This window comes from Camelus dromedarius, chromosome 10 (genome assembly GCF_036321535.1).
Source record: "Camelus dromedarius isolate mCamDro1 chromosome 10, mCamDro1.pat, whole genome shotgun sequence".
Taxonomy (NCBI): domain Eukaryota; kingdom Metazoa; phylum Chordata; class Mammalia; order Artiodactyla; family Camelidae; genus Camelus; species Camelus dromedarius.
In genome coordinates, this window is record NC_087445.1 from 72,683,237 (window position 1) to 72,710,065 (window position 26,829).

At 54.1% G+C, this 26,829-nt stretch overlaps 2 protein-coding genes across 3 annotated transcripts in view; one reads left to right on the forward strand and one right to left on the reverse strand.

Moving 5' to 3' along the window:
- Positions 1-635: 635 nt before the first annotated feature.
- Positions 636-15,835, reverse strand: CRAT (carnitine O-acetyltransferase). Of its 2 annotated transcripts, XM_064490603.1 has the most exons (15): positions 15,648-15,835; positions 13,952-14,090; positions 13,013-13,276; positions 10,316-10,434; positions 9,055-9,108; positions 8,331-8,496; positions 7,805-7,979; positions 7,220-7,398; positions 6,570-6,670; positions 6,041-6,160; positions 5,753-5,875; positions 5,521-5,656; positions 4,887-4,949; positions 4,012-4,149; positions 636-3,361 (listed from the first exon to the last, which is right to left on the reverse strand). In XM_064490603.1, the coding sequence occupies exons 2-15, from the start codon at positions 13,976-13,978 to the stop codon at positions 3,146-3,148; spliced, it is 1,881 nt and encodes a 626-aa protein (XP_064346673.1). In that variant the 5' UTR covers positions 13,979-14,090; positions 15,648-15,835; the 3' UTR covers positions 636-3,145. The 2 variants fall into 2 exon arrangements, with proteins under 2 accessions (XP_064346673.1, XP_031306519.1); XM_031450659.2 differs by lacking the exon at positions 13,952-14,090 and having other exon boundaries at positions 15,648-15,834.
- A 516-nt stretch (positions 15,836-16,351) lies between these two features.
- Positions 16,352-26,829, forward strand: part of PTPA (protein phosphatase 2 phosphatase activator) — a 29,197-nt gene continuing 18,719 nt past the window's right edge. The window contains exons 1-3 of the mRNA XM_010984238.3: positions 16,352-16,628; positions 20,558-20,655; positions 23,830-23,916. Of these exons, the coding sequence (XP_010982540.1) occupies positions 16,598-16,628; positions 20,558-20,655; positions 23,830-23,916 (216 nt within the window). The 5' untranslated portion in view covers positions 16,352-16,597. The remainder of the gene's footprint in view (positions 16,629-20,557; positions 20,656-23,829; positions 23,917-26,829) is intronic.

The window sequence follows — 26,829 nt, forward strand, 5'->3', positions numbered from 1 at the left end:
TATGGTGAAGACTAGAAAATCACTCAGTATCTCTGAGACATCTAGTCCCCTCCAGCCCCCAAAGCCAGGGTTTGAATGGCCTCTGTGATGTTTCCCAGAATGCAGCAGGAGAGAGGAACAGGGCTGTCTGGTGAGCCCTGGGCATCCCTGAGTCCTCGGTAAATCCATTGCTCTCACTTCAGGTTACCCCCACTCACACACATCCCCGGCTTGGGCTCTCAGAGAACTGCCCGGCACCCCACCTACGGGTTGCCTAACTCCTCCTTTTCCCTGTTTCAGTCAGTCACCAAGTCCCGCTCACTCCATCTCTTAAGCATCTTTGAAACAGCCACTTTCGCTGCCTCCCAGGCCAGTCTGGGTCCTGGCCCCTACTAGCCCCTGCCAGGAGGCAGCAAAGCTTCCTGGCAGGTTGCCCTCATCCTCACCCTAGTTAGGCCCCTTCAATCCATTCCTCAGCATCTTCCTAAAACATCCTCCTCAGTGTCTTGGGATTAAAGCCCAGGTCTTTAACATGGTCCGTGTGGTCCAGCCCTCACCCCACCTCAGGGCTCTGCTCCAGGGCTGCTCTTGATTCCAGCCACTGCACTTTCCCAGTGAAGAGAGCCAAAATCAAATTCATGCCAAACTGGACAAACTTTTAGAGGTTCTAGGTAAAAACCAAGCCATCTTTATTACTTTTATTAATTATATTACATTCTCAAATTTCAACTGATGTATTGCACAAAATACATGAATTTAGAACAGTTCTTTTCCATTCATATTTTGCAAAAAAAAAAATTCTAGTTCTTCATCTGTATCATTGGTATGAGGGTCTGCCCCTGGGACCACCTCTGGGCCTGCTGCCCTACTCCTCCCGGGCTCAGCGGGTAAGCAGTTTGGTATACAGCAGCACCTTCTGGATTTCATGCATGATGCTGTGCCTGGAAATTTTATTCCAAACCTTTTGGCATAACAGACGGTTGGATTTTAAAAATCAATCCTGTAGGAGTGGGTAATCTCGCCAACTTGTCCAGAGACCTTTAAAGCACTCGCTTGTCTTGCACCCAGCACTTGCAAAGCGTGAGGTCATAGGTTATACCCTCAGGAATAATTACTAAATCTTCACTGTTAACTTTGACTTGTTTCCTTACCAGTTCCACCAGGGGACCTCTCAGCACTCCATCTAAACTGACTGGGGTTGTAGGTGCTAAACGTGTCTTCTCCAAACAGTACTTTGCTGCTCTAAAGAACTGAGTGAGCCTCTGTATTGAGACCTGTAACAACTCAAATGCAATGGGATGACTTCACTTCTGAGGGATGCTGTTTTGGGAAAAAAATCCTGCCTAGGCAGATGTATGTGGTTCTTAGAAATGGGGTTTCAGGAATCCTGGGTGGGTGTCTGCAGTGTTCTCAGCCTGAATCCCTGTCTCCTCCCCTGCTGCCCCAGGCCGGGTGGTGGCGGCCCTGCCCTAGTATTGCTCACACAGCACTCAGCTCCTGCTGTGGGCTGTGCTTCCTGGGACTCCACGGGGTACCCAGAGGAACTGCGTATCTCCACTGTATAGACTAGGTGACCCAGCCTGTAGACACCACGGGCAGCCCTGCTCTCCAGTGGCACAGCAAGGCCTCTGTGTTACTGCAGTGGTATTGTCTTCAGGTCCTCCTGCTTGTGGCCTGAATGGGCCCCCGTGCACCCCTTCCTCAGTGTTACGCTACCCTGCCAGCCTTGCTGAGGTCCCAAGGAGCAGCCAGGCCTCAGGCGACACCCACTCCCTGCATTGTCTGAGCTCCACTTCTTGCTCCCTGGGATTTTGAAAACATGGCATGCCCTCTCTGAGCGCCTGCTTCCTTATCTGAAAAATGGAGACAACCACAGGCCCCATCCTCTTCACATGACCGTTGCAGGGCGTGAAGCATCTCACCCACAGGCGTGGTGACCTCCCACACTTGGCGTCTTCCTCTGGGGCTTCACATGTGCCTTCCTTTGGGCCAGAATGCTCCTTCTCTCTCCACAAGCCACCCAGTTGACTCTGGCACAAGTGCATGAAGGTGGGGACAAGTATAGAGTTCTGGTTGGGTGACTGCATGATCTGGGGCCTGATGGCCCAAGGCAGTGGCTAGGGCTGGGGGTCAGAACACCTGTTCAGCCACCACTCCTTCTGGGCTCAGTGCGGGGCAGCAGATGAGGCCTTGGGCCCTGGGTGTCAGCACACACTGCTCCGATCACCAAACCTGAGGCTATAGGGCCCCACAGTCCCCTGGGAGAGTTGTCCCCACCTGCAGCCCATGGAACTGGAGAGGCCCAGTCATGGGTAGGTGGGAGTTATCTGTGAAGAACGTGGGCTGGGGTGAGTGCTGTTCTGGTGCAGAGTCCTGAGGTTGGAGCTGGCCCTTGGCTCCTCCAGGAGGCCTTCCATTCAGCCCACTGGCTGCTTGGACACCAGCTCCCAAATGCAGGGAAAGCTAGAGGAAGGCAAAGCCAGAAGTCTGCCCCACCCTGCCTGCCTTCTAGACTAAAACAACTCTTTACCAACAAATTTCCCCTTTATTAATTGCTGTGCGTGTTGCTATCGTACAATCAGGATACAGTTCAGGAATCAAGCAGCATGGAAGCAAGCGAGCTGGGGCCCGAGAGCTGCATCGTCTGGAAGAGCACAGAGCCACTTAGGGATGGCGCTGCAATGCAGGACAGACTTCCCCACCAGCACACCTTGCACCCTGGCCCCTCAGCTCCAAGTAATCCTGTCTCTAGGTCTTTGGGAGCTTGGGGATTGGGGTTTAGACTCCAGATCAGCCCTGCAGGTGCCAGGAACTGGGCAGAGCTGAGCTAGCAAGACAAGGACTTCCTAGTCCCCTACCCAGTCCCCTACCCTGACAAGGGATGAGCTCGGCTGGTTGCTTTCCCCTGAGGAGGCCTCAGTGGGTGAGACACCTGAGCACCTGGGCCCACTGCCTGCTCAGCTTCTGAACTCAGCCCAGGACTAGGCAAGGACCCATGGAAGGCACTTGTCTAGGCCTGCAGGCCCTGCTGGGGGATGCTGTCTCTGGCTCTGGCTCGGTCAGATCTTTGGGGCCCAGGAGAAGAGGGAGAGAAGGAGTGGAGCCTGGCGCATGACCCACTCCGACGGGGCTTGGCTGTGGCATTGGCAGGCCTAAGCAAGGAGGCTCAGAGCTTCGCCCGGGGGTGGCTCTGCAGCAGAGCGCGCATATCTAGGAGCGCCTTCTCCAGGTAGTGCGCCAGGCGGACAGCGTTGGTCTCGGCACAGCTGTTGTAGGCCGACATGGAGAAGTTGATGTGTGTCTCCCTGGGGTTATAGCAGACACCATAGCCATCTGGGACCACAGGCCCAAAGAACATGACACAGTCTGTCTTGGCGGGGACCTGGGGACGGCACAGGACCAAGGCGCTCATCCCTACCCCGCTGGCTCCCTGCCAGCCCTGAAGTGGCAGCAGCCAGCCTTTCCATGTCTCTGCTCCCCCGGTGTTCTGCCCAAGCCTTTTTCTCGTCTCCAGTGGACAGGTTACTCCCTTTCATCCTTCGGGGTGCAGTTACAGAGACTTCTCTGACATTCTTGGTGGCCTTTAACTGCTCCTTCCTCGGGATTCCCCTGATCCCCTAGCACTTTCCAAGGGGCCATCATTGCCTCATTTCCTGCGCTTCCTGCCTGGACTGTGAGCCTCTGTGGCAGGGACAGTGGTCTGCCCCTGCTGTGGCCAAGGGCCCCGCAGAGGCTGGCATGGATCAGATGTTCCTTCATGTCTGACCAGTGAATGAATGAAGCCCATTCTTCCATTGGGGGTGGGGGTGGGTCCTGACTCCTCCTCAGCCTGCCTAAGCTGCAGTGAACCCCCCTGACCCCAGCGTCTCCTCCAGAACTCAGCTGCTTTGGGAGTGGACCTGTGTGGGCCACAGCACCACCAAAGCCTGACCATGTTCTGGACCTTGGCTCCATTCAGCACAGCCTCTGTCCAGCTCATTTCCAGTGGCTTCTGTTCCATCCCACCCCAGGGCACCTAGGGCAGCGACCCACCTGGCTGGTGGAGAGGTTGAAGTGCATGGCGATGGCATAGGAGGTGTCCATGAAGATGTCGGGCATGCTCACCAGGTCTTCGATGGCCTGCAGCTTCAGACCCAGCAAGTGCCGGTCGAAGGCCTCCCCACGAATGGCCTACGGGAGGGGGAGCTGTCAGGCACTGAGGCTGCAGGCCCACAAGGCGCTGCTGCCCTCCTCAGGAGCCTTCCATTCACTGGCCTCCCAGACCCATGAGACCAAAACAGCCAGGCAGGAGAGCCTTTACTTCATAGATAGGGAAACTAAGGCCCAGGGTCCTGCCCAGGGAGGCAGGACAGGGTGAAATTTAAGAGCACAGGCCTGTAGCTCGGTGGCCTGGCTTCATCCTGGCTGTGGGACCTTTGCAGGTCACTTACACCTTGAGCCTCCATGTTTTCATCTGTGAAATGGGGACAGTCATTAACTCCCTTTGCAGAGTGGCAATGAGATCTAAACAGACATCTGCATGTGACAGGGGCAAAGCCTGGCACGTACAGGTGCTCAGGGCCAGGATGGGAACCAGACCTCCACCCCGTGACTGCAGCCCAAGCCGTCAGAGGGCAGGAATCCTGCTGTCTGCCAGACAGGGCATACCCTCAGCATCCTGGGCTCCAGAGGCCCTGGGGAGAAAGCATGACACAAGGTCCAGAGGCTAACCTGGGACCAGAGCAGTCCCTGGGCCTAGCCTTGGTTTCTCCAACTTTAAAATGGGGATATTCTGCCTTGCTCCAAATGCCCCAGGGCTTAGGGGAGGGGTGCTTGATGCTAAGGGGAGCAGCCATTTACTGCAGGGATGAACAGGCAAGTGAGAAATGTCCAGGGTCAGGCGAGTAGGGATGTGCAGGCTCACTCACCCGGTCCGTGTAGGCTCGGTGGGCCTGCACGGCCTTCCGCAGCAGCTCCACTTTCTGGTGCTCCTAGGAGGGGGAGTGGGAGAGGGTGCTGAAGCCTCGTGCTTCTGGCCCCTCCCCGGCAGCCCACACCCCACCCAGCTCCAGCTCTGGATTCTGAGCTCCTTGAGAGCAGGAACTGGATCTGCCATCTCTCTGGACAGTCCTTGGCTGAGGCCTGACACAGGGCAAGTGCTCAGTGCTGACGACTGAATGAATATAGCTGACCCTTGAACAGCTTGGGTTTGAGCTGTATGGATTCACTTACACGTGGATTTTTTTTCAGTAAATACTACGGTACTACACACCCTGTGGTTGGCTGAATCTGTGGATACAGAGGACTGACTGTAAAGTTATACCTGGATTTTCAACTGCGTGGCACCCCTAAACCCTGCATTGTTCAAAGAGCACCTGTAGTTCCTTTCTATTTTTGGCTGCCAGAAAACTGCACTGATAAATTCATGGCCCATCTTCTACTAGGTTCCCAGTGCCCACCATAGGACTGGAATACAGTAGGTGCTCAATGTGTGTTGACAGAATGAGCAGGAAGGGAGAAGGCTCAAGTCCAGCTCGCCCACCCTTGCCCCAGACCTCTCACCGGCACGTTAGGGTCATCCACGGCCTTGACGAAGGTCAGCGAGTCCATGGAGGCCGAGCGGATGGTGTCGGTACGGCCCAGGTGAAACATGCGCAGAGAGGCGCTTTCATAGGTGGCACACGCATGCCCATAGATCCTGGGTGGGAGATGGGCTGAGCACACCCCTGGCAGGTTCCCCCACCTCTACCCCCAGGTTTCATCCCTCCTTCCTGGGAGGCGGGGCAGGGCGCACCTGTAGTAGGCCAGCTGCAGTGCCATCTGGATGAAGGCGTCTGGGCTCAGCTTCTCCGACTTGGGGAAGTCTTTTCCAAAGTGGTGGAACACCATCACAGTGATATCCAGATCCTGGATCATGCTGGGGTGGGGGTGGGGTGGGGATGGGGTGGAGGTGGGTGAGCAGCTGGCACCGGGCAGCCTCCCAACCCCTGGGAGGGCCCAAGGGCAGTCTCAGAGCCAGCAAGGCACAATGACAGAGCTGGCTCTTGTTCTGGCTCGAGGGGCCCCACGGCCCAGCACTCACATGCTAAGGTTCTGCTTGGCCTTCTCAATGTCACTCTTGATCTCAGGGGTGATGTTGAATCGCAGCTTCTTGGGCATGGGCAGGGGCACCATGGGAGACCGCACGAGCTCAGGCTTCTTCCTGCATGGGATGTCGGGGTCTCAGGCTCCTGCCGGGAGCCTTGGGAGACTGGGTCCATCCCCGGGATTGGGATAGGGAGGATAGGTCCCTGAAGCTGGAGGGGGCCAGTCCAGGGAGACTCTTGGGTTTGTTCTTCTGCAATCCGCCTTCATTCCAGCTTTCAAATGGCTAATGGAAGAGGGGAAGGGACTTGTCCAAGGTCACACAGCTGAGAAGTGGCAGAGCCAGAATTCAAACCCAGGTCTGACCAACTCAAACCCAGGCCTTCTTCTGGCTTCCTCTGAAAAAAGAGATTCCCAGGTCTAAGGGAGAATGCCATTTCCCCTTTAAAAGCTAGTCTGTGTCGCCTCTGTGTCACCTGTCATCAGGAGCTGGAGAACTGGGTGGAGGGTGGGGGAACCACACTCACGTGAACTCCATGACGTGGTCCACGAGGGCGACGATGGGGGGTCCCTCTGCTGCTGCATGCTCATAAACGAGCCCACAGGAGCCGTCTTCTGCCACGATGAACTGCAGAGGGGAATGGGGATCCCTGACAGCCCCAGGTCCCTGGAGCCACTCTCTGGTTGGGTCCCATGGGAAGGGCCTCTCAGCCATCTCAAGGGGTCCTGCTGACCTATTACTGTTATTAATAACAGCTAACACTCACTGGGGGCCTTGGAACACTAAGGTCTCAGGTCACACTAAGCACGTCCTGCACTCACATACCTCGCTGAGTTCCCACAACTTCCCTTCCAGGGAGTCCTACCACCACCCCATTTTATAGGTACAGAGGGAGAGTCATGGTTGTGCCACTTTGCTTGGCCCCACATCCCAGGCTCTCTCTGATCTGCTGATGGGCATGCTGGAGGTGACAGTGGTTTCTGGGCCAGGGCTGATAATGACAGGCTGACTGCTGGTAATTACAGCCGCGTCCACCCGCTGACTTCCCCTCCGGCTTTACAAGCTGGGAAGCCAGGGGAGCCAGGCTCGGAGGGAGGGCAGGGAGTCCCAAGGCGGCAGTGGGTCAAGCCTGGCTGCGTGTCTTGGGTGGGAGTCACAGCCCTGCTGGGTCCTCACCTGCAGCGTCTTATCGAACCAGCGGTTGCCGCTGTTGAGCTTGCCGCCGCCGCCGTGCAGCATCTGGCCGGCTACCTGGCTGCGGTACATATCTTCAGAGACCCACGGCATGGGCGCGTCCAGGCACACAGTGAAGATACTCTTCTGGATGGAGCGCACTGACTCCCGGTTCACCTTGTCTGTGGAGACGTGTGTGGGGGGTGGGGTGGCGGTGAGGGAGCCCCACAGCACTCCGTGAGGCAGGGCCTAACACCTGACCCATAAAAAGAAAGGAGGAAACAGAAGCCCAGGGTTGCACAGAGAGCTGGTGAGGCAGCTGGGGACCCAACACAGCAGGTGACTCTGGGGACAATGCCCCTGAGCAACACAGGATTTGGAGGGAAGGTGAAGGTGGGGTCCTCAGCCAGAGGACTTGGATTTTCATTGCAACTTGCTACTTAATAGAAATAATAAACTAATTTAACCCAACTGAGCTGCAGTTTCCTCTTGTGTGAAATGGGGCAACAACACCCACTGCGAGTTGAGAGGATTCAGTGAGAATTGTGGCTGCCCAGGGCCTGGTGCAGGCCTGTCCTCTGGGGGTACCTTTGATGAGAGTGGTGTATGCCTTGGCCCAGGAGTTGCGGTGGTTGGAGGTGAGGATGCCCACGGGCTCTTTGTTGGTTTGTAGTGACGAGTTCCAGATCTTTTCCAGCTGCGTGAAGATCTGATCTGAGGTCAAGGGTGTCCCATCGCTGTGGTACACGTCCAACTCAAAAAACTGTCCAGGTGGGTGGAGAGAAGGGGGCTGGTGGGGAGCCTCAGACGAGCAGCAGTCACCTCCCACCCCAGCCTCCTCCTGGTCTTGGCACCCCAGCTGAGGGGACAGCAACAGGCCGAGGGTGAGGAGAGGGGAGGAGGTCCTTGCAATGTTCTCCTCGGGCTGCCAGGCTCATAGCCCTTCCTGGCATCCCCCAGGCAGGGCCTAGTTGGACACTCAGTGCAGGTGCCCAGGGCTGTCTATCCCCAAGGGCACTCAGGCAAGTGTGTTGGCCCTGCCCCCTCCTCCTCGACAACAGCGTTGGGGCCGAGGCTGTGGGACAGTGGGGGGGGGGGGGGGCGGGGCACTCACTTGGTAGTTGTGCACCACGGTGATGTGCATGGGTGGCTTCTTAATCTTGCTGAAGTTGGCGACTGAATCCTGCTTGGGACCCGGCACGCGGCAGGAGGACAGGATCTGATAGTACTGGTTCATGCACAGCGGCTTCCCCCCCAGGTACTCCACAGGCAGGGTCTCGCTGCAGGGGCGAGGGGACAGGAAGGAGGCACAGGGAGCTGAGGGGTATGGCTGCGGGCTGGGCCAGGTAGCGGGGCTCACACAAGCAGTGCTGGGCCCCCTTGCGTCCCTCCTCCCCCTCAGCATGAGCAGTGGGCCTGTCTGAGTAGGACTGGGGTCGGGAGGCCTGTAATCCACCCTGCTTGTGAGTCACCCTGGAAACTCCCTTCCCCTTCTGGGCTTCAGTTTGCCACAGGAAAGAAGATGAAGCAGCAAGTCAACCTCTAGGGTCCTCTTTGGCTGGGAAGCCCATTCCAGGAGTCTCTTGGGATAGGGTCATCGGGAGGAGGTTCCAGCAACTGGAGCAGAGGGAGGACTCAGGTGTCCCAATCCCTACTGTCTGTCTCCTCAACCCCAACAGAGGCTGGGTTAATGGGAGTGAAAGCAACTGAGTTCTGGGTCTACCCCGCCCTCAGGCTGCGCTGAGGGTGGGAGGGAGGGGGACAGTCCTGGGGTTGGGCTGGGCCAGCTGGAGCAGCTGTTCTAATTAGGCAGTCAGGGCAGGAGCAGAGCTACTCACTTGTCAATCATGGCCTTGAAATCCAACACGCCCTCAATTAATTTGGCAGCGAACCTGGAGGGGCCAATCAGAGATCAGAAGGCAGTGTGGACCCCCACAGGGAGGTCCCTGGGTTTGGGAAACCTGTGTGGAGGGAGAGGCCTCACCCAGGGAAGTGACCCATTGTTTCACTCCTGTCACTGCTTTCAGAGAGGGTGGGGGAGTTCAAGTGCAGAACCTGTGTTCCAGTCCCAGTCCACCCCCCGGGGACCCAAGTAATCTCTAGGAAGAGAGATTAGAGTGATGTGTTGGGCAACCAACCAGCAGAATTTAAGTGCTAATGAACAGTAGCGTGATTATGGCTAGATTATGAGTCAGTGCCCAACTGTGATTCCACCCGCGGAGGGCCCAAGGCCCTGATCCACAGCCTAGAGTCTGGAAGGTGGTCACCCTGCTCTGAAGCACCAGTTATGGAGGGACCTAGGACCTCAGGGGAAGGGGGGTTGTGAATGGGAGGGCAGTGGCTTGAGGTGTCCCCTCTCTTAAGTCCCTTCCTGTTTCTGAGCCTCTGTGTTCCCTAGGCCACCTTGCACAGCCTGGCCTTCCTCCCTGGACTGTTTGGGACACACCAACCATGCCTGACATCCAGGGGTGCTCCTGGCCCTCAACATGGGGACAACTGGTTGGAGTTCCTGGGCCTGAACCCCTGGCCCTTTCTGGGGTACCCTGGTCCCTTTAAGAGAAGCCGTGGTGGCTGTGAGTTGCTAGTCTGTGGACAGGAGAGCCCTGTCAGTGGTATTTTTATCCCCTGGAGGACTGGAACAGAGCCAGGGCAAGTGATATGACCGAATGTGGAAAAGGGGACTGTGTACAAAGGTCACCCCTGTGGCCAGCTGAGGAGAGCGGGAAGGAGGGAGTGAACTGCTAGCAATGGGGTGAGGGAGAGCCTCAGGTTTAAGCATGAGGAAGGGGACCTGGTCCACAGTTGGGTGGTTAACAATTATGAAGCTTTGGAGCCAGTAAGATCCTGCTTCCTGCCAGGGTCAGCCAATCCTGAAAGGTGACCTTGGGCAGGTCCCTTCCCGGCTCTGAGACTCAGTTTCCCTATCTATAAAACAGGGATGATGCTCCCTACTTCCTAAGGCTGTTTGTGGGGATGAAAGATAATGAATAGGGCTGCGGCCCCTCCAGTCTCCTGGGGGAAGTGGACTTCAGGGCTCTGGAGATGTCCGGAGCGCTACCTCTGCTGCCTCCTCGCCCTGAACGCGCCTTAGCCACTCACCGGAGCTGTCCCTGCAGATCCACAAAGTCCTGCTTGGGCAGTGCTACACCAGGGCTGGAACAGATGACCAGGGGCTGGCGGTACTGGAGGTAGGCTGTTTTGAGCCACCACTCGGACAGCTGAAGGAAGGACCAGAGCCTGTGAGGAGGTGTAGGTGGGGACCTGGTGCCCCTTCCCAACCAGGGCTAAAGGACCTGGCTGGGTACCCTCTGCCCTCTCTGGGGAGCAGAGATTGTCAAAGTGAACATTCAGATAGAACCCCACCAATCCCTTAAACCCACCAGCAGTGTCCCATCATCTTCCCTTTAGACTGAGCCAATCAGCACTAGCAAGGGAAATCAGGCAACACTGCCAAGAAAAAAAGACTGGCAGGAAACCTGGGGCGGGGGGAAGAACAGAGGCAAAATGTCAATCACTTTTCTTTACCTTACACATTTTAGGTCAATGATTTTAGTGCTTTTGCAAGTAAAAATGTCTGATAAATAAAAAGAAAAGAAGAGAAAGCTATACAAAAAAAAAGGCTGATGCGTGAGTTTTTGCTTGTCCCAGGTGGGGCGTTTTCCAGGGAGGCAGGAGCACAGTGTTCAGTGCGACCTTGACCAACTGTGGTCTCAGTTTTGTTGGTGTCAGACTGGGGAATGGACACCCACCTGGATGTCAAGGTCAGGGCAATCTGAGGGAAGCTCATGGTGAAGACAAATTATTGCACCAGTGACAAGATGTGGCTGATACACCCTGCGTATCTACTGGGCGGGCCGTCCTCTGCCCAGGGCGGGGCTATTTCCAGTGGGTAAGCCGTGTCTCCCTGGAGACCAGCCGTGGATATATTGCTAAAGGCTCCTGTCTTGGGACTGTGCAGACTCCCAGGTGAGTGTCACCCTTGAGCCTTACGTGCTGACAGCAACATCGTCCCCACTACACACCTCTCCAAGCACAGGCCCGTATGCCTCTTTGTGGCAAGTCCCTCAACCCCTGGAGACCTGCGCCCCTGCTGTGCTTCCTCATTCTATCTTAAATAGCAGGGGGACGTGCCTCATCACCACAGATTCCCCTTGGGGAACTGCTGGCCTGTGGCACCAGGTCACTAGCCTTGGTCCCTTGGCAATGGATAAAGGAGGGCAAAGTGCCCGGACTGCACAGCAGGCCAGTGGGCGACTGCTGTCTGCTGATCCGTGACCGGGAGACAGGGCCCCTGGTCAGCCAGATCCTCCTGTGTAGCTTGGGGCCGCCTTGAGAGCTGCTGTGTGGTTCTGGGACTTTAATCTATCTCTCTGGGCCTCAGTTTCCTTATCTGCAGATTAGGGAGGGGCAGAAAGGAGCTCCCTCCCCTTGTGGACACAGCTGGGATGCCTTCATACAAGAGCCCTCACTCCACCAGTGATCTGAGAGTCTCTGCCCAGAGCCTGGGAGACAAGGGGAGACCCTGCAGATGTAGGCATCCCTGAGTGAGAGTCTGCTGGGCAGTGGGAGACCCCCTTAAGGGCCCTGTGAGTGGAGAGGGGGTGGTGCCCCCAGTTGCTTCCGCCAGAAGCTTGTGTTTGAAGAAGCAGTTCTGGGTTAACCAGAGTTGGAAAACTGCCAGACTCCAGACTCTAATCCAGAGTCCGAGGTCCTGACCTGCCAAGGCTCACACGTGCTGGTCACCAGCTGATGCCCCCAACCTCTTGTGTGCAGCCCTACCCTTACACCTGCTCCCTCACAGCATCTCTCATTTTACCAGATGCCCCCTCTGGTTCTCTCCTAAAACCTGCTTTTCCCCACGTCATCCCTCTCTCAACAAATCCCCCCTCCCTTCCCCTACACAGTTGCTTTAGGCCAGGACTGTCTGCCAGCCTTCCTGCCATCCCTGCCCCCATCAGCAAGTGCCATCAACACCAAAACATATCCTGGATATGACTTCGGAACCTCTCCCCACAGCACCTCATCGGGGTGATGGTACCAGCCTCGTCACTGGGCTCCTGTTCCCACCCTCGCTTCCCTTCCAGTAGCAGGGCAGTCCTTTCTAATTTCTAACTTTACACTGAAGTGTAAGACACATACGGAAAGCAACATGCATGCAGCATCAGTGCAGACACATCTGCACACACCCAACACACATGCGTGACAGACGGAGGCAGAACCAGGACAATCTGTCACAAATTCCGTTTGAGACCATCCTGCAGCCCCCCTCCCACTGAGCTCAAGTCCAGGTGCCTCCTCCTAGGGCCCCCGCCCTACCCTTGCACTCCACCCCAGCCTCTGTCCCCGAACTCACCAGCTGCTGCCTCCTTTGCCAGTGCTGTTTCCTCTGTCTCAGACCTGACACCCTCCCTGCCCCTTCAGAATGAAGATGTTGCCCTTCTCTACCCTCACCCTCTCATCGTGCTTTTTATTTCTATAGAATTCCATTCTCTGATATGACCTCTCACGTGTGTCCTTTTTCCGCCCTACCTGAACGTCAGTGACAAGACACCACTGACAGTGTCCTTTCTCACCCAGTCCCCTGCCTGGTGCCAGGCACAGAGTAGGTGGTCAAGAAACTCTGTGGTACAAACAGATGCACCAGAGCAGCCTGAGTTGGAAAGTTTTGAGTGTGTAGCCAGCAACAGGCCACGGGAGGGATGTTCACAACCACCCAGGGCCTCTGGGGAGGTCCCTGTTCCCCCCATCCTCCATGCGAGCCAAGGGGACTGCTGTGCCCCCTGCCTTCTTACTCACCCAGTTCTCCGTCTTCCTGGCCCTGCGCTCCAGCCCCTTCTGCAGGCGCTCCCCTACGCCCCCCGGGGTCTGAAACTCTTCCACAAGCTCCTTGGTTTGGGCCCACTCCTCATCGCTCACGATGGGCTGCAGTGCCTTGAGATAATGGTCCAGGGTCTGCTGGAGCGGGGGCACGGGCAGTCGGGGCAGTGAGTCCTGGTGTGTCTTGAAGCGACTGGAAACCTTCGCCAAGGAGGAGGGCTTGAGGAAGCCCAGGGGCTTCACCTGCAGGCAGCACAACACCCTGCTCATTCTCTTAGCGGCTCTGGGAGGCCCTGGCACTCCCAAAGCTAGTCCTGGGCACTTATGTGCCCAATTCCTTGGGTCAGAGACGCCTCTTGGGTGGTGCCTGCTATGCTTTCCCAGCCCTGGAGATGTAGGTGTCTCCACCTCTTAAGGGCCTGGAGATGCAGGTAGGGATGGGGGAGGGTGGGGTGTGGCCATTGATCTTGGCAGGACTCAGAGAAGCCCTTGGCAATGGCACTTGTTGGGGGTGGCAGAGTTCAGAGCGACCTCTCACCTGTTGGGTGCACAGGGCTCTGCCTTTCTCGTCCTGGGACGACATGTGAGGTAACCACTCCCTCCCGGAGGTCCCCACCTCCTTTTCTCCCACCCTTTCCAAGTTGGGAAACAGGGGGGAAGAAGAGAAAATCGGAGAGAGCCAGATGATGACAGTACCTTTGGCTGAGGGCAAGGCCTCGGGCTTTCTCCTATCTGTGGGGTGGGGCTGGGGAGGCATGGGGGCAGCGCTGTGGCAAGAGAGAGCTGAGTGGACTGGCAAGGAGGGTGAGAGTTGGCAGAGAGAGACTCTGGAGACTTGGAGGTGGGCAGAAAGAGACAGGAAGGCCGGAGGCTGCTGGCAGCAATGGGCAGGCAAGCGGCAGAGGTTCCATTTCATACCTTCTCCTTCTGCTGCCTGTCCTCCATGGCAGGACTGAGGTTCTGAGCCCTGTCTGTCTGCCTTGGGCTGGATCTCTAAGCCTAACTGTGCTACCAAGTGGGTGAGCAGAACCTAGCAAGAGGCAGCCACTTGCCTGGGCTGGAAAGAGAAGACAAGAGCCGAGATTCAGGGGGAGGCAGAGATGGCAATGACGATGGCTATGGTGGCTGTGGTGGCATCTGGGTTGTGGCTGTCGCAGGAGCAGCTGTTCCACCCTCCTTAGCTTCCAGAAATGGAGAAAAAGGGAGCTGATGAGACGGTGCATGTGGGGTGTGCACCAGAATAGGAGGACACCTGGAAAACTTTCTCTTTCCTTCCCTAGATGGGCCCAGTGCCAGGGAGGCAGGCCAAGAGGTGTTAAAAAATCCACCTGCTGGAAACTGCATAGGTCTCTTTGATCAGGGAAAACTTGGCTGGAGGACAGAAACTGCTTCGCTGCCGAAGTTAAACCACAACCATGAATATAGTCTTGAAAATTGTGGTTGGTGCAAAGGAGCAAACACTGGGAAAGGGCTTAAGTGGATATTTCCCTCTGGGACTCATGAGGCCCTTCTGGGCCACTCTTCCACCAAAGCCTGGTTCTCTTGAGCTGTGGCTCATTCAGTGGGGGATGGGGTGTTAAGAGTAGACAACTTTGAGCCTTAACAGTAAGCCAAAGGATGCTGACTTTGGATTGAGCTAGAGTTGAGTCACCAGACCCAGGGGATTCTAGTCAAGTTTTTTTCTCTCCTTGTCTCAGTCTTCCTGGCAGTAAAGTAACCAGGCCACCTAGCAGGTCCTGGAGGATGATCCAGAGGTGACACAGTTCAGGTGGCAGTGGCAAGGGTGAGGAGGAGCTCTAGGGTCCCGGAAGATCTAGAAAAACCTCTGGGCCTGTGGATGGGAACTCTTAGCCCTCTGGGCCCAGCAGTACCTGAACACCCTTCTTGGCACAGACAGAGGGAGATACGCTTGGAGTAGAGAGGGAAGGAATCCAAATTAGGATAGCAGCACCACTTGCTCCAAGCTGCTCTCTGGGGATATTGAGAGTGTGGGTGTGTAGATTTCAGTCACGTCCCAGGAGGGACCGGTGGAAAAGGAGAGCACGGGGCTGCCACCTGCTTCCTTCTGCTAGTTCTGAGGACTTTCTGAGCAGCTCAGCTTGATACCTTCACTTGAGTTTCTCTGTCCACACACCATTCCCCAGGGGCCATTTGATAAGCCCGGAAAAGCTGACAAACTGGATGGGGTTGGAGAAGTGGCTCCAGCTGAGCATGGGACAGATGTGTGAATCGGAGAATAACTGTGGGGAGACATCCCTGGTCTCTCTGCTCGTTGGCTCTGGGTCTAAGGGTGGATGGAGGTGCTGCCTGAAGCCAGGATCCTCACTGTCTTTTCCAAGTCGTTGGAATTTAGCGCCACAGCATGTGGGTTCGACCCAGCCTCTGACCTTGAACCTCAGTCTCCTTCTCTGCCAAACGGGATTAGCCCACCTGCCGACCTCATCCCAGTAGCTGCTGGCCACGCCGGACGGCGGCCGCCCAGCTGTATCGCCTCGACGGCCTTTTTCCCCATGCGGGTGCAGCTCTGTGGCTGGCCCGGCCCGCGGCCCGCGCGGCCCGCCCGCCCGCCCTCCCCGTCCAGGGCCCGCCAGCCCGGGTTCCCTGCCGCACTCACCAAGGTCCTGGCAGCAAAGGCCAACATCTCTGCGGCCTGCCCAGGAACACACAATCCGCTCCGTCCCTTGCGCTGGGCAAAGTCCAAGCCGCCGCCGTGGGCGGGTCCTAGCTAGAGGCTCTGGGGCAAGGACGCCGAGTCACGGCCGCCAGCGGGTAGAAGCGGCCCGGCGCCCACCCACCGGGCCGGGCGGGTGGGCGGCCGGGGGTGGGGTGGGGGTAGGGGAGGGGGACTTTCTCCGAGCGGGGCCTCCGGCCGGTTGCGGAACCCGGTGGCTAACCACGAGCGCGGGGCGGGGCCGGGGGCGGGACCGGGGCGCAGTTAGCGGTTGGGGACCCCGCGAGGAGGTGGAACGCCGAAAGAGGAGCAAGGTGGAGTTCGCCGTCCAGCTCGCTCTCTCCCACGTCCATTAGCCGTCCAAACTGTTGGAGGCAGTGGTGTGCACCCCTCTCAGTCCTTTTGGTGTCCTTGAGCGCTGCTCCCGGAGTGGTGGGAAAACACAACCATGTTGACAGGGGAGTGTCTTCTAATATTCCTCGGGATAGGGTCAGAGCCACGCACGAAGATGACAGGTGGGGGCCGCCCCGCAAAAGCATGGCTGCCGCGCTCCCAGAGCCCTCCCGGTCCGCGGCTGGCCCGTCGAGGGGCGGGCCGGCCGTTGGCGCGCATGCTCCCGGGTGCCCCGCACCAACATGGCCGCCGCCTCGGGGTGAGCGCGGCCGCCGCCAGCCGGCCGTTGCTGGGCATGCTCTCTGAGTGCCCCGCACCAACATGGCGGTCGGCTTCGCTGGGGTGACTTTATTTCTCGGTTTTCGGTTATAGCCGGCCGCTGCTTATTTGTCTCCGGGAAGCACTGAGCGCGTGGTGCAGCGGAGAAAGGCTGGGTGCGTGCGGGGGTGAAAGGTGAGAGGGGACTGCAGGCACCTGGGCCGGCTTCTGGCGGGAGGAAGATGGCTGAAGGCGAGCGGCACTCGCCGCCAGGTAAGGCGGGCCGCCGGGGCTGGAGTGGAGTGGGGGCGCGGAGGCGGTGCCAGGCGTGGGGGCGGAGAAGGGGTGTGGTGTGGGGGGTCTCAGTAAGGGGAGGGTCGGGAGATGGAGGAACTCGAGGGGTAGGCGCTCCTCGTGGGCCCCGAGGAGGAGCAAGAGTTGAGGGGCCCTGAGAGAAAAGTGCTGCGGCATCTGGAAGGAGGAGGACAGGAACCCGGGGCTGCAAAGAGGTCATGGGTGGGGCGCAACACGAGGACTTGGGGAGCCTGAGCTGCCCGAGGGTCGTGTGGGCAGCACTGTGGCCAGAAGGGAGGCCTTTTTCACATCAGCGCTTGACCTGGTGGGGATCAAGCCAGTCAGGATGACGGCTTCCTTCTTTATTAGACCCTGCTCAGGCGGGGGGCGGGGGTGGTGCTCCTTGGGCCTGGGCCTGCCTCGATCCCATTTCCAGCCTCCCCACTTCATGACCACCCCTCATCCACCTACCCTCTCTCCACCTTCGGAGGCCGGGCTCTGGAGTTTAAGTGGTTAAGAAGTTATTGAGAGAAACTGCCCTTGGTCGTCTAAACCACTAATTTAAAAAGGCTGGTTGTGCAGGGAGATGAGTCTCTTTCTGGCCTCACCATCTGTAACTTTTATTTACACCGTGGTTTCCTTTAGTTCATCTCAAATAACTGGGCTGGAAGTGCTAGGCAAAGGATACTCTTAGACCCATAACCTGGGGAAATGGAAAGGTGTTTGCTGACCAACCCCCTCGCCTCTTGAGCTAAGAAGGACTGATGGTAGATAGCTTTTAAAATTCTGGCAGAGGTGTAAATAGGTTGGCTAAACAGCTGTTTCAAAACAGGTAGTTTTGAAACCATTCGGTATTACTTCCCTGTTTTGTCATTTGTGATCTCTGGGAAGGTCTCAGGAGGGAGAGATTTTGAAGAACAAAAGAGCCCCCCCCCCCCCCCCATGAACAAAAGAGTTGAGTATGGTCTCTTAGGGCATTTATTTGATACAAAACTTGTGTCCATGTGCTCTTAGGAGTTCTGGTAATGACATCAGGATATAGGCAAACAAAATTATCAGTGAGATGAATGTGTCTCTGAAGATGGGTCATGGGGGATTTGGAGGGTAGGACCTGTGCCCTGAGAGAGGGGAAGGCTCAGGGAGGTTATCTGTGGCTGGGAAGATTCCGGTTCCCAGGAGGTGGTCCTTCTTTGAAGTTTAAAATAGGACATTTAGGAACAAGTGGGAAGAACTGCTTAATTCAGACTGTGTAGTAGTGAAAATCTTGGATTTTGGAATTACATGGACCTGGCTCTGCCTGGCAAGTCACAGCCTCTGAGAGCCTGTTATCTTATCTCTTAAAAGGGAGCTACTGTACCTCCTTCACAGAATTGTAGTGTTTGTGTCGTAGATGATGTGGGCAAATCATGGGACGTGGTAGGTAGTCAGTAAACGTAGGTTACTGTTATCCTTCTCAGAGATGGTACAGGTTGAACATGTAGACAGGTTACCAAATGGTAGATGATAATATACTCTCTGGGTTTTTTTTTTAGAAACATCTCTAAAACTCTGGATGTTTTCATCCAGTTGTAGGGGATCCCACTGTCTTGTGGCACTTTTGTCAGAGATGGAATCTGAGGCTGGAGGGGCTGTGGGTCTGACCTCATTTATCACAGTCCCAAGTTTGAAGGCTGGTTTTTTTGATTTGGGATTGCGTGGTCTGGCGAATTGTGTGTTTCGTCAGTGATTTGTTGCAAACTTCCACCAAGTAGCCTTTCCTCTGGAAACAGGGCCTGGCCTGGAGATTTTCCTCCCTTTGAAATAATGTTAGGAGGGCTATCCCCTTGTGGGAACAGTTCTCTCAAACTTAGAAAAGCGTCTGTTCCCAGAGATCATTTGCAAGTTGATAATTTGGAATGTAGAGCATGTTTTCCTATAAAAACAATGCGGTTAGGTCACCTGACCTACACAGCTTCTAATTTAGCATCTTACTTAAAGTAGCAATTTACTAATAGTAGGGTCATCAATTTGAGGTTCTGGGAACAGGACTTGCAGAAGGTGGGAGGAGGAAGAGAGTTTCTGGTCTCTTTCGGGGGGCCCTCGTTTGAATTTTGAATTAGGCAGAGTTTGCCTTGCTCTTGTCCCAGGTTCTCTGTCTCCTTAGATCTCCAGGTCTCCTGGCACTTTTCCTTTCCTCAGGGCCTCTCCATGCAGGCTCTATTCCCCCAATTGTCACGTGTCCTAGAACCTACTTAGGTCCTTGTCCCCTTTTCTCCAGGCAGCTGATGTGAGCTAGGTTTTAGGAGGACAGCAATGAGACAAGTTTATACTAAACTGTGAGTGACTGATAGTCCTTTTACTCTTCTTGGAGAGTTTTCATTTTTAAAGGAAGCGCTTACTAACCTGACAACTATCCAATAGTAGATTCAGGCCCACAATTCCCAACCCTAAAGCCTTGGGACCCTAGGTGTATTTTGGAATTAAGAGTTTTTCAGATTTCAGAAAGCAGTGTCTCATAATCAAACAAAAAGATTTATGCAGCAAAACATAAATTTCAACCAAGTGGGATACATAAAGCCTGTAAGTGTTCTTATATCAGCTTAGGTTTAAGTTTTATATCAAATGAGTCTATGCTAAAATTACTGGAAAAAAAAAAAACCCAAAAACTTTGGGATTTTGGAATTTTGGGGACTTTGGGTAAGAGACTGAAGGCTTGTGTCAGTGTCACAAAGTGAAGGGGAACCCTGCAGGGTGGGGCAGATATTTTTGAACACTCATCGTCATCAAAGCAGTCAGCTTTGGTAGAGTTTGCCTCTAGGTTAGCACATGGAACTACCCTGTATTTTCCTTTCCCTCAACTTCTGAAAATATAGAAACTCCATTGAAAGTAATATTTTTTTCTGATTACAAAAGTACTATATGCTAGTTTTAAGTAGTTATATGTAGCTTAGACAATGGAAGTCCTTTATAAATCTTACCTCCTAGCGATGACTATTATTAACTTTGGTGTTTAATCCTTTAGGTTTTTCTGATGCATGTGCTAATGGGTACGTGTATTGTTTATATTAGTATGTATAGTTATTTGTACAAAAATAAGATTTATTATATACAATGTAGTACAGTTTTTTTCTTTACTTATTAGTATTTGGCTGTTCTTCCTCTGTCAGTAATTTAGCTTTTATTCTTTTTAAAAGCTAGGAAGATTTCCATCATATGGGCATATCATTATTTACTCATCACTTTATTGATTGATATTTGGGTTTCTAATTTTTTTAAATGCAGTAAGCACCTTTCTATACATCTTTGTCTGTTTCTGTGGGCACATCTGAAGGGTTGTTTCCTACTGTTGGTTCAATGGGTATATGCAGTTTTTACTTCAAAAGACAGTGCCGAGTTGCCCCCTCAGCAGATTCTACCCTCTAAGACTCCCACCAGCAGTGCAGGAGAGTTCCTGTTTCTCCTTCCCCAATCAATGCCAGATGTTCTAAACCTGCCAACCTGATTTAGAAAAGCAGTCTCATCTTTGCTTATTTGGGGAGGTTGGTGATTTTTTTCAAGTGTATATTGGCCATGTGTTGTTTTTCTCCTTCTTCTTTGACTTGCCTGTTTATATGTCTGAAAGGTCAACTTGGTTTTATTTTTCTAACCTTTCTGCCTGGTTGGGGAGCAGGAGGAGAGGGCATGGCAGAGCCACTGGAGTATCAGTTGTTGAGGGGATTGCCAGTACTGCCCAGCTCCTTGCAGAGTAAGGAAAGGCAGGAGGCCAGTGGGTTTGGCTTAACGAGCCAATACTTTATTCTGGGACTACATGTCTGGTTTACACTGGGGTTTGGGTATTGGAGTGTTGGTTTAGAAGTGTGTGTGTATGTGTGTGTGTTGGGAGGGGAAGAGTCTGTTTATCTGATTGCTTTTTCATTTTCTTTGTCCAGATTCTTCAGAGGATAGCCCTCCAGCCACTCAGAACTTCATCATTCCAAAAAAAGAGATCCACACTGTTCCAGACATGGGCAAATGGAAGCGTTCTCAGGTACCAGTGGTGTCTGCACTGTGCGGTTGGAACTGGGATGAGAAACGGGCTTTTTCAAAACATTGATTTTCTAGGCCTGAGTGAGGCTGTGAGCTCCTGACCTTTCTTGCTTTTGGAGCCAGAGCTGTTTGGAAGCTAGGAAGAGAGGTGTCAGGGGAGCTGGCTGTGTCTCCCTCCTCAGGGGCAGTATTTAGTGGGAAAGTATCTCATGGCCCGAGTAAGGATAACCCTGGAAAGTAATGCTCTTGGTTCTCATAAGCCATCACCCCTTGGGTGTTACTGTATTGGCTGAACATCCTAACTGATCAGGTAGGTCACTTTGATTCTTGGTTATAAGTAATAGCAAATTGGGAGCCAGTGAATCAAAGGGAGAGAAGGTAACCACATGGAAACCTAGCCAGGGAGGTGGCTAAGCCTAAAAATACCAGAAATTAGGACCTCAGCTTTCTGCACTGCTCCATCCCCATGGTGGGCAGCTTGTGCCTCCTGAGCTTCTGGGATAGGCTATGGAAAGACTGGGACTGAGAAAAAGAAAGCCAGTTTCAAGTTCCCGGGAAAGGCCTTGGGGCCAGCTCTAGCCGGTTACCTCTACCTGGTCTGGTCAGCTGGCGTGGGGAGCATCACTTGTATAGAAGGGCTAGCTTGGGGGTCCTGGCAAGCTTGGCAGGTTTTCTATGAAGACTTTGCTGTGCTTACATTGAGCCTAAACACTACAGCTACTGTGTCTTGGCCTCATTGGGACTTGGGGGTCATGCAGGCCTTTCTGGCTGCTCTTTCCCAAGCCTGCCCTTTAAATATCTGGGGATGGTTACGTCTTTCTGAGTTGTGGTCTCCCTTGAGCCTTCACCAGGATAAACGCCTTAGTCCCTTTAGCTGCTCAAAGGACATGGTTTGAGTCCTTTCATCATCTTGCTCTACCTAAGGGTTTCTCAATCGCAGCGCTATTGACATTTGGAGGCAGATAACCCTTTGGCATGGGGGCTGCCCTGTGCATTGTCTGATGTTTAGTAACAGTCTGGCCTCTACCCACTCAATGCCAGTAGCACCCTCCCCCCCCAGTTATCACAACTGAGAATGTCTCCAGACAGATCAGAAGTCCCCAGGGAGACAGACCGCCCTGGGTTGAGAACTAATGCTCTTTCCTGAACCTGCAGGATTGTCTGAATCCAAACATGGCTTTAGTTCCTTGCTTTTCCCCTAAATGTTTTCCAAGGAGGACTGGGTGTTTATGATGTGCCAGGTACTTCAGTGCATTTAATCTTCACAGCAGCTCTGGGATGGGGGCTCTGTGGTCACCTGCATTTTGAAGGTGAGAAAACTGAGGCCAGGAGGTGAAGACATTTAGCATGGCGGCACAGTTAGTGGTTGAGATGAGATTCCAGAGATTCATGCCCAGGTCATCTGACTCTAGAGCTGCTGTGTCATAGGCCACAGGTGGGCAGATGACTGCCTGCCAGCCTAATTTGGCCCCCTCCCTATTTTGGTAAGTAAAACTTTATTGGAAAACATCCATGCTCATTGGTTTACATGGCTTTTTTTGTGGTACAAGGGCACAGTTGAGAATTTGTGAACCAAGCTATGGGGCCCTTAGAACCCAAAATATTTACTATCTGATGCTTTGCAGGGAGTTTTCCAACCTTTTGACATTGACAGTTTTTGGAGGTATAGATTCACCAATACCTGATGGAAACCTTTCGCTTGCTCTGAAGCTTATTGGTCAAGGGTGTGGACCTGCTGTGGCCAGACAGGTGACTGCGCTGTGGCCAAAGCTCTTCACCAGGCAACAGAGTGCAGTGGCCAGGAGCACAGGCCTGGGGTCAGAGAGGTCAGGGCTGGAAGCCCAGGGCTGCCATTTTCTCTTCTTGCGACTTAGGCTAAGTGCCTAACCTCAGTACCTAGGCTAGGCGTCTACTGTAAAACGGGGCTGTTTGGAGGCTTGAATGATGTAAAGCCAGAAAAGCATGTGGCCCAGTGCAAGACATATGGTAAGCCTCACTGAGCGATGGGCGTAATGACTGTTGCTGCTGTGATGATGGTGCTGTTGGTGGTGACTTTGCATACAATCACGTTCATAAGAAAGTCCTGAGTTTTAGTCAGTTTTAGTCACCAAGAGACTGTGAGCCATGTGGGAGCAGGGACAGTGGAGGGTGACCCTGCCTCTTGCTGCTACCTTTCTTTGCAGCCTCATGTACTTTACGGGAATGATTGTGAACACTGGCCACAGTCAGGATGAGGACTCAGACTTGCCCTAGGCTGGGAGAGTTGCCATGGGTGGTCCACTGGGCTGGCCATGTGACCCCACATTTCCGCCTGCAGTCATTCCATAGGCTGGTGGGAGGATCCTGGTATAGGAATGTTCTAGATCCTGAGTGGTTGCTTCTCAGGGGTTGCTGTGGATGTCCCAGCTTCCTTAAGGCTTGGAGAAGGAGGAAGAAAGAAAGTGAGAGGCAAAAGGGTTGAAGAAGAAACAAGAGCAAACAGAAGTTGCCTGGTCCTCGAATCTGCCTCTCCAGGGGCCTGCGCCTCAGTGCTTTCTTACCCCTGTGCTGTCTGTAACCTGCAGCCCCCTAGGGAAGAGAGTGCCCAGTTAGAAGCTGGGGATGGGTGTGTTTGGAGCCCTAGCCATGGGCAGAAGACAGCTTCATCTCTTGGGAGCAGGGCCTCTGCACTGCAGGCACGCATCCTGGCCTGTCTGGTGGGGGAAACATCCGCAAAACCACCAGGGAAGGACCCTTGGTGGTATAGTGGGATGGTGGAATACTCGGCCACTCTGCTTTGGAGTTTGGCTGGCTGGGTCCTACCTCCACATGTAATGAGATCTTGGTCTTAGGAGACCTTGGGCAAGTCACTTCTCCTGAAGCCTTGGTTTCCTAATCTGTAAAATGGGGACAGTGATAGTGTCTACCTCGTGAGGTTGTGGAAAGAAACTGCTGGCAGCAGTAATGAGCACATAGTAAACTGGCTGGAGGTCTAGGTGTCATCGTGGTCTTTGGCTTGCCAGCGGTTTTGGATGGAGGATAAGGGTAGGGTATTTGGCGTTACCTCTGCTGCTCCGGTGGTCTGGGGCAGCTTGGAGCTCTTTGCTAAATGGGGGGAGGTGGGGGCTGGCCGGGCGTGCAGAGTGGGGGTCTGACATCCCTCTGCCATGTCCTCACTCCGCATTCTGTTTGGTAGGCGTATGCTGACTACATCGGATTCATCCTCACCCTCAACGAAGGTGTGAAGGGGAAGAAGCTGACCTTCGAGTACACAGTCTCCGAGGTAGGCGCGGGCCGTGGGCTGCGCACGGGGCCTTTCCGGAAACAGCTCCACAGGGTCTGTGACTGGCCAGTGCGGGAGGTCACGTCACCCACACACGTGCGCTGCAGACCTTTTGGTGTCTGTATTTCCAATTTTTAAAAAAATCTGTGAATGAGTGTATATTTATAAAATTGAGATCAAGGTAAATATTCCATTTTATAGCCTGCATTTTTGCTAACTGGTGTCTTTATATAACTTTTTAAATTAAAAATGATCACGAAAGAATAAACATGCTCACTGAAGAGACTGCTGATAGAAACGTGCATAACGTTAACAAAAAAGCTGGCTTCTTCCTGTACTCCTTCCCATAACTGACTCCCAGGGGCGGCCCCCTGTTAACGGTGTGGGGACTATCACCTACACCTGCCCCAGGAGTGCCTCTGCCCCGTTGAGCCATGCCCTCACTGGTTTAAACAACCCCCACCTGTGGACTTTGAGGTTGTTTCCCTAAACACTGGGACTCTGGACACCTTGGCCTGTACATCTGTGGGCTTTCTTTCCTGAGAAATCACTCCTAGACGTGGCAGTGCCGAATGAGGGGCACACTGCTAGCTGGGTGCTCTTTGGCTGTGTTTCAGAGACGGGCTTGTCTGTGGAGGGAGGACAAGAGCCGTGGAGGCTGATACCCATGGGAAGGTGTGCTCTTGCTAGCTGTTTGCTCTTGCTGGATGCCGTTTCCCAGTGTTGGGTCCCAGGCCTCCAGTGGCCTGTTAGGTTCCTGTCCCAGGCATCCCAGAGCCTCTGTGAGCGTTATCTTATCTCAGACACCAAGGCCCAAGCAGCCTCTCTCAGTGTCTTGTCCACTCAGCTCTCTAGCCATAGCCTCGGCCTGTTGGGTAAGGCCTGGCCTTGCACTCGCGCAGTCCCTCCACCTCTCTCCAGGCTAGCATAGCCCTCAGGCTCCTGGACCCTAACTGGCTGCTGGGTGGCTGAGGTCCTGGTCTGTCACTGGGGGAAGCCAGGCCTGTGCTGGGGATTGACAGCCTTCTCTTGGGAGCTTGCCCACCAATGACTTCTTGGGTTCCCCTTGGGCCTTCCTGGTGCCCTGGGACTTTGTCTGTGGGTGCAGATGGCTGGGGAGAGAGATGGCTCCTCCTTGAGCCTATGGTAAGGAATGCTCAGCTGTGCTCAGTAGGCTGGGGAATGAGACGGTGGAAGGCTAATTAAAGGGGAATATTATAATTAACCCAGCAGATTCTGAGTTTCCAGATCCCTCTCAGATCCCTTAATTGCCCCTGAGGCCTTGATGGTAGATCCCCTCCCAACCAGGTGTTGTCTTAGCTCGAGGGGGTTCTTTAGGCAGAATTACAGCCAGGTTAAGTGCTTGGGGTCTGGAGTCAGGCTGACTGGGTTTGGATAGCCTCTGACCTCTGAGCTGGGTGGCCTTTTCCCTCTGACGCTCTATTTCCTCATCTGTAGTGTGGGAAGAGCCACAGACCTACTCATGGGCCCTGGGGAGGATTCACTGAGATCTCATGTGTAGGTTTTTCTTAGCACAGTGCCTTAGCACCTACTAGATGGCATCATTATTATTAGCTGTTGTTACCATTAGCTATCTTTTAGCTGTTTGAATTTCCAGTAACATTGTTGTTTACTTGGGGCTCTTCCTGAGCTGAGGTTCATCCTCACTTGGTGGACAGAGGTGACTAGTGTGGTCACCCACAGCTGGCCTGGTGGCAGAAGGCACTGCAGGCACGCAGCATGTGGCCTCCTGCAGAGGGGGCGCTCCCTTCCTGCCTGGTGCAGCTGCTTGGTACCCCTGCTGATTCTCACTCCTGCCTCTGGTTGGAGGTGGGGGGACGACTGCAGCTGGGGAGAGGGCAGAGTGGCCTGGGGGGTGACTTCCAGACTACCTGCAGCAAAGGGAACAGGCGAGGGCCATGTAGTGAGATTGTCCAGACCCGTGTTTAGAAGTCTCTTTTTCTTTTTGAGATTGGCTGTCCTGTTCATTGAGGATTAAAATTCATTATTTTTGTAAAATAAAGGTGATAGTAGATAGGAGGTTTATTTTTCGTGGTGGTTCCATTTGATTTTTTTAATGAGGGCAGAATTTAAAATTGGCAAATAAAATTTGGAGAAAATTTTACTGGTCCATGAAATCCAAACAGGCAGTTTTGGTCTAAGGAGGAGGGCAGCTCAAATGATTCTACATGCTTCTGAGGGGCTTCAGCCCACAGCTCCCTCCCCTCCAACCCCTCTCCCCTAGCAGGCCAAACAATAGAGGCAGCCCCTGCATTCAAAAAACCGTCTCCAGAAAGAGGAGCCAGGAGCCTTTTAATTATTCACTGGCCCAGCTGAGCTGGCAGCTGGGGCCTGGCTCCTGCTGGCCTTGCAGCACCTCTTTATCCCTCCGCGGTGCCTCGCTGCAGACTGAGGTCTCCTGGGAATCCGGCCTTGCTGGTGCTTCCTGGGGCCTGGATCCCTGCGCCATCCCTTGTAAGTGCAGTAGCTGCCAGGGCTCAGGTTTGCTCAGTCCTTAGCAGCCATTTCTGGTGACCTGGTTCTTCACAAAGCCAGTTCTCATGGTTTGGTCACATTTCAGCAAGACAGCTTTTCACGCTGGCCCTCTGCCACAGCCAGGTGTATAGGGAGCCTTCTCCTTTCACAGGTAACTTTTCTTTCCTCCCAGGTCTCAGGCATAGGGAAAGGGGATGTTGACTGAAATAAATGCACAGCCTAAATGTTGAGAGTTATGTTTTATTCGGTGGACATTTTTGAGGACTCGAACCCCTTGGAGCCTGGTATGACAGCCTCCCAGATCACTCTGAGGGACTGCTCCGAAGAGGCAGGGGAGGAGCCAGGATATATAGGAGTTTTACAACAAAGACCAGGTAGTTGGAACATTAAAAGATTACTTGTTAACTGAAAATGAGA

Coding starts and splice junctions, on each gene's coding strand:
- CRAT (XM_064490603.1), bottom strand. CDS start 13,978: ATGGAGGACAGGCAGCAGAAGGAGAAG. Junction 5,657..5,752: donor CTGCAGCTGGCCTACTACAG/GTGCGCCCTGCC, acceptor TCTCCCACCCAG/GATCTATGGGCATGCGTGTG. Junction 4,150..4,886: donor ACCGAGCCTACACGGACCGG/GTGAGTGAGCCT, acceptor CCCCTCCCGTAG/GCCATTCGTGGGGAGGCCTT.